The sequence below is a fragment of the Hermetia illucens genome, chromosome 3 (assembly GCF_905115235.1).
Source record: "Hermetia illucens chromosome 3, iHerIll2.2.curated.20191125, whole genome shotgun sequence".
NCBI classification, from domain to species: domain Eukaryota; kingdom Metazoa; phylum Arthropoda; class Insecta; order Diptera; family Stratiomyidae; genus Hermetia; species Hermetia illucens.
The window spans coordinates 148,901,634-148,920,924 of NC_051851.1; the positions used below are offsets into that span (position 1 = coordinate 148,901,634).

At 42.8% G+C, this 19,291-nt stretch overlaps 1 protein-coding gene across 1 annotated transcript; it reads right to left on the bottom strand.

Annotated features, from left to right (window-relative positions):
• Positions 1 to 1,192: 1,192 nt before the first annotated feature.
• Positions 1,193 to 16,239, bottom strand: LOC119651547. The gene is made up of 8 exons (XM_038055180.1): positions 16,037 to 16,239; positions 8,154 to 8,291; positions 7,911 to 8,090; positions 7,507 to 7,703; positions 2,086 to 2,210; positions 1,793 to 2,035; positions 1,564 to 1,726; positions 1,193 to 1,499 (listed from the first exon to the last, which is right to left on the bottom strand). The coding sequence occupies exons 1-8, from the start codon at positions 16,061 to 16,063 to the stop codon at positions 1,250 to 1,252; spliced, it is 1,323 nt and encodes a 440-aa protein (XP_037911108.1). The 5' UTR covers positions 16,064 to 16,239; the 3' UTR covers positions 1,193 to 1,249.
• Positions 16,240 to 19,291: the final 3,052 nt, after the last annotated feature.

Consider the following 19,291-nt stretch of genomic DNA (forward strand, 5'->3'; position numbering starts at 1 on the left):
TTTTTTTGGGTGTTTCTCCTCTTGATCTAGAAGTAGTTGGGCATGCCACGGCCTACAAAATCGGGAGGGGCGTAGCTTTACTGTAAACTGATTTAGTTAGTACGGATCAGTTGGATGGGTTAGGACCGCCCGCGCTCAAAAGATTGTTTGACGAGATTGCAGCATCTAAGTGGCAGATTAGATGGAACGAATGTGGGAAAGGTCGGCTCACATACGAGTACGTTAAAATTGTGTTTGCCAGAAGAAACTCTGTTGTGGGCTACGTACTTGAGATGGGCTTCCTCCTGATGGGGTATAGTAGCTTGAATTAATTTCTCTTCTCGCGGAACCTTGCATTCAGTCAGGCTTGTATTCTGTGTAGAGCAGATTCTGAGGAGTGGTTTCATGTTCTCTGTGTCTGTTCAGCGTACTGTGACATCCATAATCTAGACGAAATAGGCCTTCAGGTAGTGAACGGTAACAGTGATCTTAGCCAGTGCCTTGCTAGCAGTAATACGCTTCGATGCGCTAATGCATACGGGCGTGCTGCCTTCCGGGGACGGAGTGAGTTTCTCGACGCTGTAATATGATGAGCGAATGGCCACAGTGGCCGTGGTGAACAACCACCAGTTCCTTGTGTTTCGTGTTAGTGTCTTGTTATGACGTCTTCGGTGTTGTATTCAGAGCATAGTTGGCTTGCTGGGGAAAGGTTTCACTGCGGTTTCCCGCACCGGGCTGATTCCAGTCAACCCGTTGAGGAATATCGTTCCCGCGTAATCGACGAGACCCGAGTATGCAAGCGACTGATCTGAATTAGCTCTTGTCATGAAGCCTCACTGGAGGTTATCTAGGACTAGGATGACCCTCGGAATACATATGTTCCAAGGGTATACTCTCGACTCAGTTATTTCTCATTGGCCCTCTTGCGGGAGTTTCATAGTGGTTGTCGTTGTGCCCATATTGCGGGGAGTACTGCTTGTGGGCTCAAGCGTGATGTTGCGGTGCACAACTCGAACGCTGTATCTTACCTGTCGAAAATGGATCGTAGAATTATGCCTCCACGACAGGTACTCACTTTAAACCCTCAGGACCCTGTCAAATTGACCGACGTCATAAAGGAAATAACGAGGAACAAACAACCAACTACATCTGAAATAGCAACAAATAAATGGTATTTACTTCTTACAAAATAAAATCAAGACGAAGACAACATATTTAACTGCAAGTACGCATCAGAATTTTTTTTATTCGAATTAGAGTAGCTAAATCCTCATTCAGATCGTTCCAAAAGTCTTCGCTTCAAATCAGGTGGATAAGTAACATAAATGTAATGTTCGCTGTGATTGAATTCAGGTGATTCTTGGTTCGTGAATCCTTCCACGAAATTTTGCGAATTGCAGCCTTTATCATCACAAGGTCGTCCCACAACTGTTTTCTTACCTCCAGAAAGGCTTGTTTCTTGTATCAGACCAGATGTCCGTGAGGCGATACCGTAAAAGGCTCCGCTTGCCTCTTCTGAGCTGAAATTATAACACCATTTAGATATGCCTCGTGGAACAGATTGTAAGTGCAAAGCATACATACTCAAACAAGATCCAGATAATATAGTAGCAAAAGCAAACTCCCAAAGAAAGGACGAAGGTAAAGACAAGAATTAATCCCCAAGGGAACAATTGCGAATCTGCGTTGTTGTCTTCCCAGTATCTATCGCATGTTAGATACCAACAAACTGCTTTGTTCATCTCATCTGTAAATGGACAATTGACGACCTTCAGAAATGCCCCGGGTAATATCTCATCTCCCACACTCCTACCTTCCAGTTCTGTAAATGCCTGATCAGACATTTCCAGAAGAAGTCCTAGTATACAAAAACGTACTATGGTTTCGCATTTACTCTTCAATTTCGAAAGTTTATCCGGCTGGCATCGCGATTTTGCCTTTTGCGCTTGTAATAAATTATTTCTTTCATTTTTTCCTCCTGATGAAATGCGGAATGTGTTCTCGTCGTAGTTCATTGGTCTGTTAACGTTGTCGCCCTTTCCAAATCGGCAACTATCTGTAATGATTCCTATGAGTAGAAGATAAAACGAATGGTTGAAATCTTACCGCTCTTTGTTTCGCCACTAAAGTCTTTTCCAGCATTTGAGGAAAAGTCTCCAAATCGAGGTAGTAAATCGTTTCGTTTTTGGTGCGAGGGATCCTTCCATAATTGTTTCGTGCTCTTTTTTTGTCTTCAGAAAAATTTGAGAAAGATTTTTTTAAAAGAAATCTCGATTATACGTGTCCAGCATATTTTCATCGGTTAGTGGTATAGATGGGGACGGCATAGAAAATGAAGTTTTCAAATAACTGTGCAACTAAAATATGAAGGCTGAAATAAAAGAAGTTTCAAACAATATCCAGCAACGGAAAAAACAACAACTTTAAATTTAACAAAGCATTTGTGAGTACAAAACAAGGCAAAAGGATAAGTAATAAAATCAAAATTATCGACATATTTGCCATATGTAGATATTGGCGCTATATATACAAATAGTAGTGTAGTCCCAGGGAGAAAACGTAGATTGGTACCCACGATGGAGCATAAAACCTGGGACACATCTGTTAAACTTACACCAATAGCTTTGCTACCAACCCCTACCACCACCTCCACGTCGTGATCGCTGAGAGTTTCTTTCTCAACGAAAAACTGCGAGTCTCCCGCGCCTAAAAACGGAACAAACTGTACCAATTGCTTCTCCAGGCTGCGGGTTAGATAAGACTGACGATCATACATGGAAAACCACTTGTTACGAAGCCACAAAAGGAGCCTCGGACTGGATGGATATTACATGGATGAAAACGGACGAATGATTTGTGTATTTTCTCATGGAACGTGCGCTCCTTGTACAGATCGAATGCTGAACAGCAGCTAGTCGATACCCTGTCCCAATATAAAGCCGATTTAACAGCTTTACAAGGGATGCGCTGAACAGGGACCGGTTTCCTGAAGAAGAGCACTACACCATTTAATATAGCGGCCATGCAGTAACCCATGTAACTCGGTGTAGTAGTCTTCATCTTCATCATCAACGGCACAACAACCGGTATCCGGTCTCCTACAGGGTACTGTAATCCTGTAGCGTACCGTTTCGGTCTTGAATGAAGTGCTCTAACACACTTCATGAAATCTAAAATTAGCAGGCTTACACGACCGGAAATTGAAATCGAATGATCTAAGCATCAATTTCGAGAACAGGATGGTGTCAAGAGCAAGGTGAGAGGAAGCGTGTGGGCTTTGGGAAAAGCAACGCATATGAAAGTCGGAGAGGACAAGATCAAGAGTATAATTTAAGTGATTTCTGGAAAGGTTGAATTGGAGGGCGGCACAAGTGTTCACAGTTGGGGGTTGGATAGGGCTGACAACCCTACACGGAAAACCGATGTTACGAAGCCACGAAAGGAGCCTCGAACAACGACAACGAAAACGGATTAACGATTTGGGCATTTTCCCATGGAACGTGCGCTCTCTGTACAGACCGCCGATACCCTGTCCCAATATAAAACTACTGTAACAGTGTTGCAAGAAATGCGATGGACAGGGACCGGTTTCCTGGAGAAGAGCCGTTACACTATATATTATAGTGGCCATCCAGTAAACCATGTGCTCGGAGTAGGTTTCTTAGTCAGCCAAAAAATGAAACCTGCTGTTATTGGCTTTCAAAATATAAGCGAAAGGCACTCTGCGTTTGCGAGGCAAGTTAAGAAATATAAGCCTCATAAACGTTTATGCCCCTACAGACTGCAGAGTCGGAGAAGGATACCTTCTACGAGGCAGTTGCGTGGACCCTCGAATCCTGTCCATACTTGGGAGATTTCAACAGACAAGTAGGGAAGGAGCCCGTATTCAGGCGATACATTAACTCCCATAGCTTACATAGGGATAGCAGTATCACACGAAATGGTTGTTGGAAGTACCCGGTTTGCGCGGAAAGCGGTCCACAAACATACGTGAGCACCACGTGCTGATTGAACGCCGCCACCTCTCAGCTTTGATGAATGCCAGAACATATAGAGGGACCAGTATAGACTCGGACGACTATCTCGTTGGCATGGTGCTCCGAGCTCGAATTACAACACCACCTACAATCTCCTCTGACAATCAGAGTAAGTACTGAAGCCATCCACAATACAGCCCTCCGCGACACCTATAAGAGGGAAATGGATGTCACAATAACCGCAGTCAACAGAGGTACTGGAGATGAAGCATCAACAAATGATCTTCACAATCATCTGAAGAGCGTTATCATAAATAGGGCCACAAAGATACTTGGCCCCAGCCGCAAAATAAAGTCGGAACGGCTGGTTTGACGATGAATGTAAGCTAGCAACGGAACGGAAGAATGCTGCATACCGACTAATGCTGCATTCTCAAAGAATGCGGGCACCCTCGGAGACTTATCACGAACTCCGGCGAGCAGAGAAGCGACTTCACAAACGGAAAAAGGAAGCCTGGGAGAACCAACAAGTCTGTGAACTAGAAAAGTACAGGGGGTAGCCGCACCAGGCGCGCAAATTTTACCAACAAGTCAGCAGGATGAAGCCTTACACACCTCGATGCTCATCCTGCCGAGACAAAGAGGGAAATCTGATTTCCGACAGAATGGGCATATTGGAGCGATAGGTTGAGTACTTTGATGAGCTACTGAACAACCAGAACATCGGCGTGTTGGATGCCAAGCCAACTGAAGAGGACGGACAAATATTGCCACCACCAAGTTTAGGAGAAACAGTCCGTGCAATTCATCGGCTAAAAAATCATAAGTCGCCAGGAGCTGATGGAATTACAGCCGAATTGGTTAAATATGGATGCGACCAGTTACACCAAGTGGTTCATCAACTTGTGTTCAAGGTATGGGACAGCGAATCAATGCCTGACGATTGGCAACGAGGCATTATCTGTCTCATACATAAAAAGGGAGATATCACACAGTGCAGCAATTATAGAGGTATCACGTTGCTGAGTACCACCTATAAGATATTCTCCACTATCTTGCTAGGCCGGATAGCCCCATACGCCCAGAGCATCATTCGCCCATACCAAAGAGGCTTCACTCCAGGCAAATCAGGAATAGATCAGATTTTCTCTCTGCGGCAAGCAATGGAAAAACTGTTGGAATATGGACAACAGTTCCACCATCTGTTCATCGATTCTAAAGCCGCCTATGATAGCATAGCCAAGGTAAAACTGTACAAGGCCATGAGAGAATTCGCTATCCCGACGAAACTAATAAGACTGACCAGGCTGACTCTGACTAATGTGCGAGGCCAGATAAAAGCAGCAGGATTACTCTGAAGACCATTCGATATCAACAATGGTCTACGACAAGGGGATGCCCTACCATGCGTCCTCTTTAACCTGGCCCTCGAGAAAGTGATCCGTGATGCTGATGTAAATGTAAGAGGTACGATCTTCTTTAAGTCCACCTAACTACTGGCCTATGCTGACGATATCGACATCATGGGAAGAACGACCCGAGACGTACAAACTGCCTTCATCCAGATCGAGCAGGCGGCAATTGAGGCAATTGATCTTGGGCTGCACATCAATGACGGCAAGACAAAATACATGGTGGCAACATCAGCACCGAAGACGAACCAACCAATAACATCAAACCGCACTGGTCAAACAGGAAGAAAAGGATAAGAGAATACAACTTTGAGACCGTTGACAATTTCTCCTATCTAGAGTCGAAAATCACAACCGATAACAGCTACGATGATGAAATCCGTGCACGGTTGTTGTCAGCCAACAGAGCCTATTTCAGCTTACAAAAACTGTTCCGCTCGAAATGTCTCACCGTAGGGTCAAAGCTCTTACTGTATAAGACTATGATCTTGCCAGTCCTCATGTATTCCTCGGGAGCTTGGTTTCTTAGCAAGAAAAATTGCGAACTCTTGGCCGCGTTCGAGAGAAGAATTCTCCGAAGAATTGTTGGCCCCCTACATGAGGATGGACGATTCCGTAGCCTACACAATGATGAAATCTATGAGCGATACCATGGCCGTCCGGTTGTGGATAAAATCCGGCACAATAGGTCACTTAATCCTAAATGAGGATGATCCAGCCCGCAAAGTCTATAAGGGCAATATCTATGGTAGAAAAGGAAGACGAGGCAGACCCTGCCGAAGATGGAACGATGGCGTAGGACGGATATCGAATTGGTGGACCTCGGCGCAAAACCGGGATGTCTGGAGTTCCTTATTAAGGCAGGCCTAGACCGGATACCGGTTGTTGCGTTGATGGTGATGATGATGTTGAAATGCTAAGGCAGTTTGGTCCTTAGAATCCTCAGATTTTGATAAAAAAAAGTCTTGAATTTGGAAAATCGTTCACGGTCAGTGCGAGATAGGTGACGGAGTTGAGTTGGCCCTGTTTCTCATGTAGATTAGAACATAGAATAAATGTTTCGGTGGTGAGGCTATGTTTAGCAAGGGCCCGCGCATCAGTGTGTCCTGGCCGGAAAAAACCTCCAACGAAGCTGCGTCGGCGTTCCGGTGGAAGTGTTGAATAGGAAGCGGAAGCGGCAGTGAATAGGTCACATTCTTAAAATACATGACAATTCTCCAGATACACTAATCCACTATGCCAGAGTGGTTTTCTAGTACGTTGCCCTAGAACAGTAGAGGGGAATTAGCTTCTTGGGATGAGCTTAATGAACGCGCTGTGTTTGATTGAAAGGATATGACCACCATATTAGTTCTTAATTTTTCATCGAGCAGTAAAAGTGGTCCTAGAGCTACAAAGCGATTAAACTTTTGATATTTATTATTTTTTGCTGTTTTCTTGATGAAATTTTATGAAATAGTATTGGCAACGATTTCAGGATCACCTTCCCCAGAAGCAAAAAAAAATCATTCGCCTTAAATTACGGCAAAAGTTTAAACCAGCCAAATCAGAGCCGGTCCAATAGTTAAGAAACGCACCATATACTTATGTACAAGCCATTGATATGCATGGATTAATGCTTTTTAATTGATGATCGAATAATGCTAACACTACACATGTTGAGTGATCGCAATTGGCTTAAGAATGAGCAGTCAATCAAGCTTACTAAACCAAATAATGCGGTGAAAATTCAACATATTGGCACGTCTTTAATACAAGACTCGAACAATTAAAATTTCATCAATTTAAATAATTAAATTATCTAAACTGATCTCCGGCGATTGACCCATAAATTTGCTAAATTATTTTTTTGTCCATATGCGTAAAATATTTCTGATCAATGTCAAGCTGATGATCTTTTTGAACTTTTTCAAGATCCATTTCGGCGCTAACTATTGCATCTTCAGAAATATCCAATGACGAGTCCTAATTGTCTGTATTTAGAGAGTATTGTAGTTGCTTGTGAAAATTATAATTAAAAAAAGTAAAAATCAAATAATTTATCGGTTTTTAGCGTCTTATACCACTGGATTGCCATCGGATTATTTATTTTAAAATTCTTGGAATAATTCTGGGTTCTCTAGAACGCCATCAATTACCTTTCCAAAGTCAGCGTCTTAGTGAGTGTACGTTGGATTTGGTGTAACTTTGAGGCATGCAAGGCATTCGAACCGCGCCATAGCTCCACATCTGTTATCGTGTAAGCATCACTTCCATCAATCTTCGCCTGCTGTGATATGAAAACATCACAACGCATTATGTCACAGAAGTCGCCCAAGCACACAGCATCCTCTGCCTAAAATATAGCGGGGAGAAAATCACTCGACGTGGGAATAAGAGCTACAAAACTTGGAAGATCAATCTTCAAGAAAGAAAGACTTCTCTATCAAGAGTTCAACCGATCAAGATGTATCTCGAATGCTTTCAAAAACAGAAACTCTTATTTTCAAAAAAAGACTCTTAAAAGATCTAGATCAACCCCCGCAAAAAGCTCGCAACGTACGTGGTTCAGCAATGTACTGTGCCTGCTATCGAAGTGCAAATCGAGATGCTTCTCGTCAAAAAAACTTTTGCCACATAAACGGCACATCCATTGACTTGGCCGATTGCGCTTCTTCGCTTCCTGTTGAGGTCCGAAAACATCACGTTGCGGATGAAAAGGACACTCCAGCGGTAGTTTAACCTAAAAATGAAAATGAGATATTAGTGGGGATGAAAAACGAAAAGGAAGCTTTGACTCTGTTACCTTGTGTTTCTCCAATATCGGATTCCATTTCAGATTCACCAGTTTGCGGACCAATTTTGCGCTATCTTTCGAGCATAGCAATCTGATAACATTTGGACTTGGACATGAGATTAAGGATAGCAAATAAACCACGATAAACTGAAATAGCAAAAAGACAATATCTAAAATTATCATTTGGTGACACAACGATGGATATGATTTGCTAATTTCATGGTGAAATGTTGGAAAAAGGTCACATGGAGCATCCGTCTTGGCTGTGCATCGAATTTCCATGCATTTAGATATGCAGCTGTGAAGGATTATCTACAGATCAACATCGAATCGTAAAACGCTCGTTTAAGTGGTCTTAAAGTAAAAATAGCTAAACTTGACAGAATGCAAATATGTAGGAACTGGCTTCGTTGGCTCCGTGAAAATGAAATAAAAAACTATTTGTATTTTGGAAGATGCAAGTAAGATACATTTATTTTTGTAGCGCTCTAGCTTGTCATACAAACGTGTCCAATAAATTAACATTATCAATAGATTCAGCAAGTACCTTTGACGGCTCTAAGGCAGAAGAATCTCATGAGCAAGCGTGATAACCTAGGTGCAATATAAGATTCTAAGAGTCAGTTTTGATTAGCGTTGTTTTTTAGAAACAAGACTTTAGATCGGACACCACATTTGAAAAGATACTTAGCCTAAAAGAAACCTTAGCAGTACACTTAACGTAAACTTAGATGACTCCAATTGTTATCTACCGGGAGTTCGTTTCCAATCTTTTCGAGAAATAGGACAGAGTAGACCAGAAAGCGAAGGATGAGGGTTGTGAATGTGGGTTCGGAACGGCCTGACTCGCTTTATTTGGGCATTGAAAAGTATTGGGTATGAGAGTGGTGTAGAATACTACTCCACCCTCTCTGCCGAAGAAACGATCATTAGTATTATAGGGTAATGAGGATTTAAAGGAATTGATTTGAGCGCTATTCTCAATCCTTAAGCCCCTCCCCTCTCACTAAGGATTTGTGGTACATAACATCTTCTCGCCATTTGTTGCACCATAAACTCATCGATCATTTCCCGCAATTCGAGCACGTGACTGTATAGGTTGCAGACCAGTACCGCTTTATCACTCGCAACGACATAATCCTGGTCATCGCCAGGGAGCGTGTTCGACTGGACGTCATCGTGGGAACTGGTGACCAAGAGTCGTTGGGAGGGGAGCGGCATCAACAACACGACGCCGTACTCTACTCATGTTTCAGTACTCGCCAAAGCACTGTCCGATTGAAGTCTCCGCTGATGTTTGTGACTAATTCCAAAGGGCATTTTCGGAAAAAAATCCTTTGTGTAGATCAAGTATTCCTAGGATCTATGCATCTCCAGCAACTCCGAGAATTCAATCTCAAATCAGTGATGAGATTGCGTCTTGACTGTGTGCTGATATGTTGCTCCTGAAACTACAATCGCTTGTGCATTATTGTGCAGTTCAGGCTATCAGATTGCATGGTCAGAAGATTCACTTTCGCGTTATTGGTTTAAGGGACCGACGATCATCACTGGCGGTGCCAGATAAAGAGCAGAGGGATTACCGGAACTACGCAAACCGCAGTGAGACACCCGTAGTTGAAATTCTGGACGCACTAAAGTAGAAACTTTCTGTCGTATGCAACGGTATGGCAAAAGTCCCTCCAGACGTGTTCAGAATGCAACGTACACGAAAAACCACCAGAGTTTTTTTCAGATCTTTCAACGAATCCCAACAGAGCGTTCAAACAGTACAGTTTTAGGTAACGGAAGCAAAATAGGGGTTGAATGGAATTTGGGAATTATCCGCCCAGAATGCTGAGGCACCCGTCGTTTACGGATGTTACCGTAGAGGAGGTTCAATAAGACATAAACAGCTCAAAAAACTGGAGAGGCCCTGGTCTGGGCTGGTTACGAAATTTCTGGTATAAAAAGTTTACCAGTACACATGGTCAGTTGGTACATAGCATACATCAGGCATACATTAGTCGCCTGAGAAATGTCCAGCTATTCTCATTGCGGGAATTATTTTAGGGATAAGATATCCCTAAAAAGGATACGGTGCAGGAACCCACAGACACAACCCCGTACAAATTCATAACGTCCATTATTAGTGGAAGGGTCAAAGGGCACGAGAAGGTAGTTGAAGAACTGGCAACTAGAGGCAAAAGAAATCTCTTTAGTTGCTATATTGGCTGTGATATTGGGATGGAATTTCGATTAGCCAAGTGTCAAATCCAACCCATCCGTAAATATCATCACGTGCCATATGCCAGACATACCATTGGTGACCTCCACATGGAAGTTATTACCGAGGCAGACTTCTACCTGGAAACCCATCCCCAAGTTGGTGATCTGAAGCATGTTCTGCCGTCCGTATTCCTGCGACGTATAAAGCTAATATTGAAATTGCATCTCCTTCGAGAAAGAAAAGAATTCAATAAGTACAACGAATGTGTTCGATATCTCTTCACTGGCTTACGCATTCAGAATATTGCCGTGAACGAAAACCGATATGGAAAACGTGCAGCGGCGGATACGGACTCTGCCGTGGAGCGGACGAACCTGCCTCGTGACATCGGAGACATGGGCGTAGTTGACGTAGCAACACAACATCATCGCCAAGTCGACTAGCTACGTGCTTATTTTTACAGCAAAGAGCAGACGAGTCCCATGCATGCAGTTCTTTATAAGGCAGATGGTGGATTGACTCCACTTAACTTGAAGAATCAGTCTTTTAATCCTCTTAGTGGCTTGAAGTCCAACCAGGAGCGGACCGATGAATGGAAATCGAATACAATGTACGGCAATGTGAATTGCTTTTAGCGGCCATTTTTTTTACAGATGGCTGTGTGCTGGGGAACACTTTGCTGAGAAGGAGAAGATGAGATGATGATGATGATCTTCACAACCAGCTGTAGAAGTTATCACTGGTACGATCACAAATATATTCAGCCCCAATCGTAGATAAATTAAAATTACTGGTAAGACTATAATTGTAAGTTAACAACCTATCAGAAAGATGCCGCATACGGGGCAGTGCCTAAAAAACGCCCGATCATGCGTTCTCTTTAACCTGGCCCTCGAGAAAGTCATCCGTGACGTTGAGGTAAATGCAAGAGGTACGATCCTCTTTAAGTCCACCCAACTACTGGCCTATGCTGACGATATCGACATCATGGGAAGAACGACCCGAGACGTACAAACTGCCTCATCCAGATCGAGCAGGTGGCGCGAGGTCTTGAGGTGCACATCGATGAAGGCAAGACAAAGTATATTGTGGCAACGTCAGCACCGAAAACCAACCAACCAATAACATCAAACCGCACTGGATAAACGGGAAGAATAAAGATAGGAGACTACAGCTTTGAGACCGTTGATAATTTCTCCTATCTAGGGTCGAAAATCACAACTGATAACAGCTACGGCAATGAAATCCGTGCACGATTGTTGGCAGCCAACAGAGCCTATTTCAGCTTACAAAAACTGTTCCGCTCGAAATGTCTCCCTATAGGGCCAAAGCTTTTACTGTACAAAACTATGATCTTGCCAATCCTCATGTATTCTTCGGAGACTTGGGTTCTTAGCAAGAAAAATTGCGAACTCTTGGCCGCGTTCGAGAGAAGAACCCTCCGAAAAATGTTTTGCCCCCGGCCTACATAATGACAAAATCTATGAGCGATACCATGACCGTCAGGATATCAATAGGTTACGGTGGGCGGGTCACTTAATCCGTATGGATGAGGATGATCCCACCCGGAAAGTCTATAAGGGCAATATCTATGGTAGAAAAAGAAGACGAGGCAGACCCTGCCTAAGATGGAGCGATGGCGTAGGCCAGGACACTAGACAGCTTTTCGGGATATCGAGTTGGTGGATTTCGGCGCAAAACCGGGATGTCTGGAGTTCCTTATTAAGGCAGGCCTAGACCGGATACCAGTTGTTGCGCCGTTGATGATGATGATGACCTTTGCAGATGGCTTTGATTCGACATTTGTCTAATCCAAACTCGATCCGAATATCACGGCTGAACATGTCTATTATTCGCAACAGAGTTCTAAGATGGTTATCAGTACCAGCATACATCTTGATGTCATCTAAGTACATCAAGTGTATCAGTTCGCACTTAGCATGTAGGCCATACTTTATTGCAAAACCATGTCCTCTAGCTTCTCTCAGTAGCCATGAAAGGGGGTTCAGTGCCATTCAAAATGAAATGGGACTCAACGAATCTCCCTGGAAGATACCCCTCCATATAATGATGGGTTTTGAGGTATTAGCACCCTCAGATGTACGCACTGATAAGGGGGTATGCCATCCTTCCATGACTGTCGCCAAAAACTTTATTAGTTTGGGATCAATGCGGTACATATGTAGGACATCGATTAGCCAGGTATGTGGGACGCTGTCAAAAGCCTTGGCATAATTGATATAGCAACTAAAGAGGATTCTTTGGCCTCTAATTGCTTGTCCTACAACTACCGAGTCCATGAGTTGCTGTTTGTAACCCCTTGACCCAACTCGGCCGCCCTGCTGCTCCTCGGATAGGATGTTGTTGGTCTCAAGGTGCGCATTGACCCTTCCACTAATAATGGACGTGATGAATTTGTAGAGGGTTGGTAAGCAAGTGATCGGTCTTCTGCCTGCGGGGTCTTGCTCCGTCTCCTTCTTAGGGATAAGGTAGGTAATCCCCACAATGAGGAAGGGCGAAAATTCCTCCGGCTGACCCATGACCTTATTTATACTGTGTACCAACCGACTGTATACGCTGATAAATTTCTTATACCAGAAATTCTGCACCCGATCCCGACCTGGGCCCCTCCAGTTCTTCGAGCTATTTATGGCTCGTCGAACTTCCTCTTCGGTAACATTCGCAAAATTCTCGCCAGGCGTATTGGCATGGCACTCAGCATGCTGGGCGGGTAACCCCCGAAGTCCACCCCAATAGTCTTACGCTTCCGTCACCGAAAACTGTATTGTCTGGATGCTCTGTTGGGATTCGTTGAGAGATCTGAAAAAGCTCCGCTGATTCTTCGCGTATGATGCATTCTGGACACGTCTGGAATGACTTTCACCATACCGTCGTAACCGACTGCATATGACAGAATGTTTCTGCTTTAGTGTTTTCCGAATTTCAACTACGGATGTCTCACTGCGGATGGCATAGTTCCGGTAAACCCTCTGCACTTTATTCTCCACCCGTCTGCTGGCATGGCCAGTACTGATCTGAATCAGTCTAGCAATGTCTTGCCGACGTTCCAGACGAATTTTCCATGGTGGATCTCTTTGGTCACTCAAACCAATAACACGAAAGCGAATCTTCTGACCGTGCAATCTGATAGCCGCAACTGCACCACAATACACAAGTGATTGTAGTTTCAGCAGCTACATATCAGCACACAGCTGAGATGCAATTTTATCATTGATTTGAGATAGAATGATCGGAGTTGCTCTAGATGCATAGAGTGCGGAAATACCTGGTCCATATCCGAGAATTCAATACACGCTCTTTGGAATTCGTCCCGAACCTCAGCGGAAACCTCAGATGGACGGTGGAGAAGAGTGCTTCGGCGAGTACTGAAACTGTTGCGTGCAGTGCGGCGTGGTGTTGTTGATGCCGGCGCCTCTGCCCCCATCGATTCTCGGTCACCAGTTTCCCCGATGACGTTCCGTCGAACACGTTCCCTGATGGTGGCCGGGATTGTGTCGCTGCGGGCAATAAAGCGGTACTGATCTGCGACTCGCTGCTCAGTCACGTGCGTGAATTGCGGGAAACGCTTGACGAATCTCTGGTGCAATAAGGGGCGGTAAGATGTTGTACCCGCCCCCGCAGTTATTTCATAGTAGGAGCGGATGATGAAGAGGTTCATTTCTTCAGTCCACTTCATCCGCAGCCTATGCGAACCTGCTGAATTGGTCGGCTCAAATTGTGACGAAACAGCTGCAGCAGGCGGAGCTATGCTCCTGGTCGTCGTGGCGCCTAGACGTCGAACCGCCCCACGACTAGCGGTTTCAGCGCCGTGTTGTCAATTACGAGAGCCCGACCCAGTCACCAAGTCAGACGACTCCCACCGGTTACCCGTACCGGACCTCAAATTTCTCCTTCTTCTCATTAGATGGGTTTTCATTTTATACCCAGCTGCCAGGTGTTGAGATAGCTTCCTTAGTGAGTAATCTGCAAGACTGAAAAGTTTCTGCACTTTCCTCACCTACCCCCTAAGACGCTGCGGTGGCGTACAGCCATTCAGACTGCAGCTATCCATCCCTCCCCCTTTCACAACCGGGGTTGGGACCGGCTACGGCGGAGGTTATTATTATTATTTTGCTACTATTTTACTATGATTATTGTTTTTTGTTCAAATGAAACTCCTCGAAATAACGCTACGAACATAATGAGCTTCCAATAGTTTAGGTGAATAAAATAATAAAAAAAATTTTGTATTTGAAGTATTCTATTATGATTTTAATTATCAAAAAATCAAGTTTGATTTAAATCACGATTTTTTTAAAAAAATCATCCGATATCATTGGTTTAAATCATGATTTAAATCAAATGATTTAAATCAATCAACTAGGAGTGAAACGTGAAGGATGAACCTGGCGCGGTGAGGAAATCGAGTCATCGGGAGAATTCTAAACTTAGCGAGGATGGATAGCGGATGGCGAATGAGCTACAACAGTGAGTTGTACCTATTATACCGCGAACCAGAAACCGTCACTCATATTAAAATTCGAAAGTTCCATTAAGCTATGTAGAGCATATGGATGTTAAAAGAATCCCCAGGTATTTATGTAAAGGCAAGGTGAAAGGTAGACGACCACCTGGAAAGCCTGGGATAGATAGGAGGGCTCAGGGGACAAAGCAAATCGCACGCTGTTTCACCGAGAAGAATGGAGGCGAAGAAGCCAAGGACCGATATCGGACTGTGGCCCCACAGAAGAAGTTCACGTCGTAAAGTGCAGATATAAAAATGATGAATGATTGATGTTTACTAATCAATCTGGGGTAAAGGAATATTAGCAAATAAGAATGGGACACGTGTCCACACTTCGAAGTGTTTCAAACAAGCACTACATCAAAGGCTACTGGAGAAGTGGGCAAATGTATAAAATGGCCTCACGGAAACCTCACACTACGGAACTATGTTCATGCCCTCTGTTCCTTAAAAAAGGAGGCAGCAGACATAACACAAAAACCATAAAATTTTATTCATTGCTATCTCCAGATAGTATGACATGATAAGGAAGGATACAACCAAAAAAAGACTTCATTATCCCTCCGCCTTCTTTATATATCCTTGAAATGGGAGCATCACAGTTTAGTAGTTTTAGTTTTTCAAACGATAACACATTTAACACATTTATTCACAGAATAACCAAATATGCATAAACACAATATTCAGTGGGAAATAACGAAGGACAAATTTCTAAAAATATTGTCACCAATTAATTATGAAGGATGGCGATTGATCGGTCAATCCTTCAAATTGGGAACTGACACAACTAGATTTCAGGCACACTTTTTATGTGAATGATTGGTAAAAAAGAAGTTTAAAAGGAATAAAAAAGATATAATATGTTATAGTGTATATTATGAGTCCGCGAATTTTCATCTAGAACCATCGAAATCTTTGCATTTTTTCACTGACCCATGGAATGAGTATCTTTTAAGGGAACTAAGTATTAGATAGTACATTCACTATGGGAACTCAATCAAAATATAAAGCTTTAGATAACAAAGCAACTATTCAAATGGTTAAATAATATCTACTTTTAGTTGTCTCCGAAATATTTTCGTTGACTCAACATTTTGCAAATTTTGAAAAACACTTTTGTAAATTGAAAAATCAATATCACAACGAGCAATCCCTTACCTCAGCATATAACAATTTTGTCCCCATTCATAATAGTTCACTATTTCCCATGTATACTCGAGAATTTCGTCAAGGACTCGTTATGTTTATGAAAACACCGCCACGAGTGAACCGGAACGAATCCTTCTTCACAATCACATACGTTCACATAACATCCAAGACTGGTGAACCTGCATTCACGCACAGTATTGTCGATTGTCAAAGTCAAAATCGATATCCTGACAGCCGGCAAAATAAAGGACATCCCAACTGTTCGCCACGCGGCGAATGTTATGCAGGGGTTTGGTACTAGATGGTTTGTAACCGGTAGACCGTTAACGGTTGGGATTCGAAAACAAAAGTAGTGAATTCAGGACTTAAAAGCGGGTATTCATCTTTAAGGGGGTCATCCCGTGTGTCGGGTTGGAGAAATCGATTTTTTGTTTTTTACATGAATTGTATCTATATATAGTGGAGAATATGTGGCCAAAGGGATTTTCCGATATTCCGAGTCGTTCAGAAATTACAGTGTTAAATAGGTAAGAAGTTTGCAGCCGCGGCTAGAGTACTCGATGAGAAAGAGCACCGAATCTTCTTTTACCTGTTAGTTTTTTACCTGAGCCTTATACATTCGAACACAGATATAGACATAAAAAGATGAAAAACCAATCAATTGTCTAAACTTATTTGCTGTTTGGAATAAAAAGGATAATCCAGCCTAGAGTGAGCACTGAAAGGCTTTCAAGCTATACTCAATAATATTTTGTATTGTGCTGTTTGTGTGTTCAGTGATTTTTTTAAATGGATCGTACGAAGGGAGATCGTTTTAACATTCAACGTCATGCTCGCACTAAAAAAACGAGTATTTCATGGGAATCGATACTTATCAGAGAAGAAAAAGGACTTCGCATCAACATCAGCAAAGAAACTTTTAGCAAGCATGAACATGGATGTTCCAATTGCGACAAGTTTTGTATATTGTATATTGGATTTTGCTGGAGTTTTCTCCGGTATTTCTAGAAATTTCTGTAAATAATAAAATATACGTGGTAGTAAAAAAGGAATGCGCAGGACATGTCGAGAAAAGCAGATTAGCAGATTTCCCAATCTGCTAAGAAATGCAAAGAAGAATCACAAAGGCATTGGTGGAAAAGGGGCTGGAGAACTTACTGATAAGGTTATTAACGACCTCACTACATTTTTTGGGCTAGCTATTCGTCGACACGCAAATCCGATAGAAGGAATGAAGCAAGAAATTTGGGCAACTTTCTTCCATAAATGTTCTACAGACGAAAATTCTCAGCATCAAAATTGTCCAGCAGGCGAGGACAGTTGCTGTGAATGGCGCAAAGCGGAAGCTAAAGGAGAACTGGATAGTTTCCACCACGGGTAGGCACCTTTGACTGAAGAAGTTCAAACAGTCATCAAACCAATCTATGAATATTTGTCACGAGATGATCTCTTGAACAGATGTTTAGGAGCAGAGACCCAGAATAACTTTCTGGCTGTAATTATTTTCAATGAAGGATTCAATGGCATTCTCAAAATGCTAGTGACAATGGGATGTCAAGTTGGTCACATATGTCAGGTTTATGCCGACCGCCGTAATGAAGTGCGAATTTGGCGGTCCGAACGATCATCGACTGACCTCGCTAAAAGAGCCAGAATTGAAACCAAAGAGCAACAATCGGCCCTACAGGACTTTTTTGAAGAAACGGAGGTCACTCTCTATGAACCAGGTATAGTATTATAGATTAATGGTGAATAAAAATTTTACTGTTGATAACCACATTTAAATTTTCAAATGCGTTTTTCTCGAAACTATATCTTGAAAATCGGCTGCCACCATAGCTCAAAATCTATCCAACCAAATTCTTTGAAAATTTCTACGGTCTGCAAACTAGGATAATTGCGATCGGAAGGGCAGTTTTTTTTTATTCATAAAAAAAGCCGTAGAAAAAAAAACACCAAAATTCAAAAAATTAAGTTTTTGAATTTTGTCCACATTAAAATGCCGTTTAGTTTTTTTCCCTCAGATGAATACAGCGCCCTCCAGCGTGGCAGCAGAAAAAGACCTTTTTTTGGAGATGGGTGCATAAATTGACACGTATTTCACAAACTAGCTACGATATCAATCTGAAAAAATTATCACATATACTACAGATATCAATAAACATATGGTGAAAAAATTACGTTCCTATCTTCATCCAGTCCTCCAAAATAATTTTTCAAAAAAGGCAAAAAAAAACGGCCTTCACACGGGATGACCCCTTTAAATGTGCAGGTACCATATGCACGTATATATGTAATTGATACAGATATTCGTAAGACAGCCAGGTATGGCGGTATGCCTATTTAACAAAATGGAAAACTCGACTTATCTTTCTAAAGAAGCTTCAGCATCTAAAAATTCACAATCTGGGAAGTCCTGCATTTACTATTCAGAATTAAGGGGGTTTTCTTATTGACATAACTAAAATTCTGTTGAACCGATCGAAGCCACCCACCTTTTCCTGGAGAAATCCATCTTGACCGCATATACGAACAGTTATTAAATTCATCAATGTATAATTTTGTATTATAAATCAAGATCATCATCATCAATATCATATACATAGTTTGAAAAAATTACGCGTCACATAAGGAAACCCCATTAACAGAGGCTCAGAGCCTTATTTTGAAGTAGGGTAGGTGAATGCATTTATGCACAAAGTGTTGGACTGCAACTTCGCGGTATCAAAGAACTAACCTTGAATGGTTGACACATTATTTCGAGCTAACCTTCCCGCTCTCCCAGTTGAGGGAGCAGTCAAGCCAGGAAATTCCTTTCACCAACGGGAGGCGAGACTAGCAAGGGCTCAAAGAACCCCTTGCAATCCGGACCCTCTACCGGTCGAGCTCCAACTTCTTCGCAACACCCCGAACGTATTGCGCAATACAACCGTACCTGCCAGTGCTACTCAGCATATCTCCTACAACGGTGTGTGGAGAAAAACCGCCTGTGTCTGCATAAAGTTGCTGACGAAATCGGTCCCACTTACCACAAAAACGAAAGGTGTGTCGTCCGCCACTCCATTACAGAACACATGATCAAGAGATCATGCCTTTCAATCTTGCGCAGGTTAGACTGAAAACCTCCACGCCCACTTAAAAATTTGCTAAGGAAAAAAAGTCAATCTTGCCATGCTTTCGATTCAGCCACGGATCTAAATTCCCGACAAGTGGCGCAGTCCATCTGCTTCCTGATTCATTTTACCAAGGAAATTGCGCGATGTG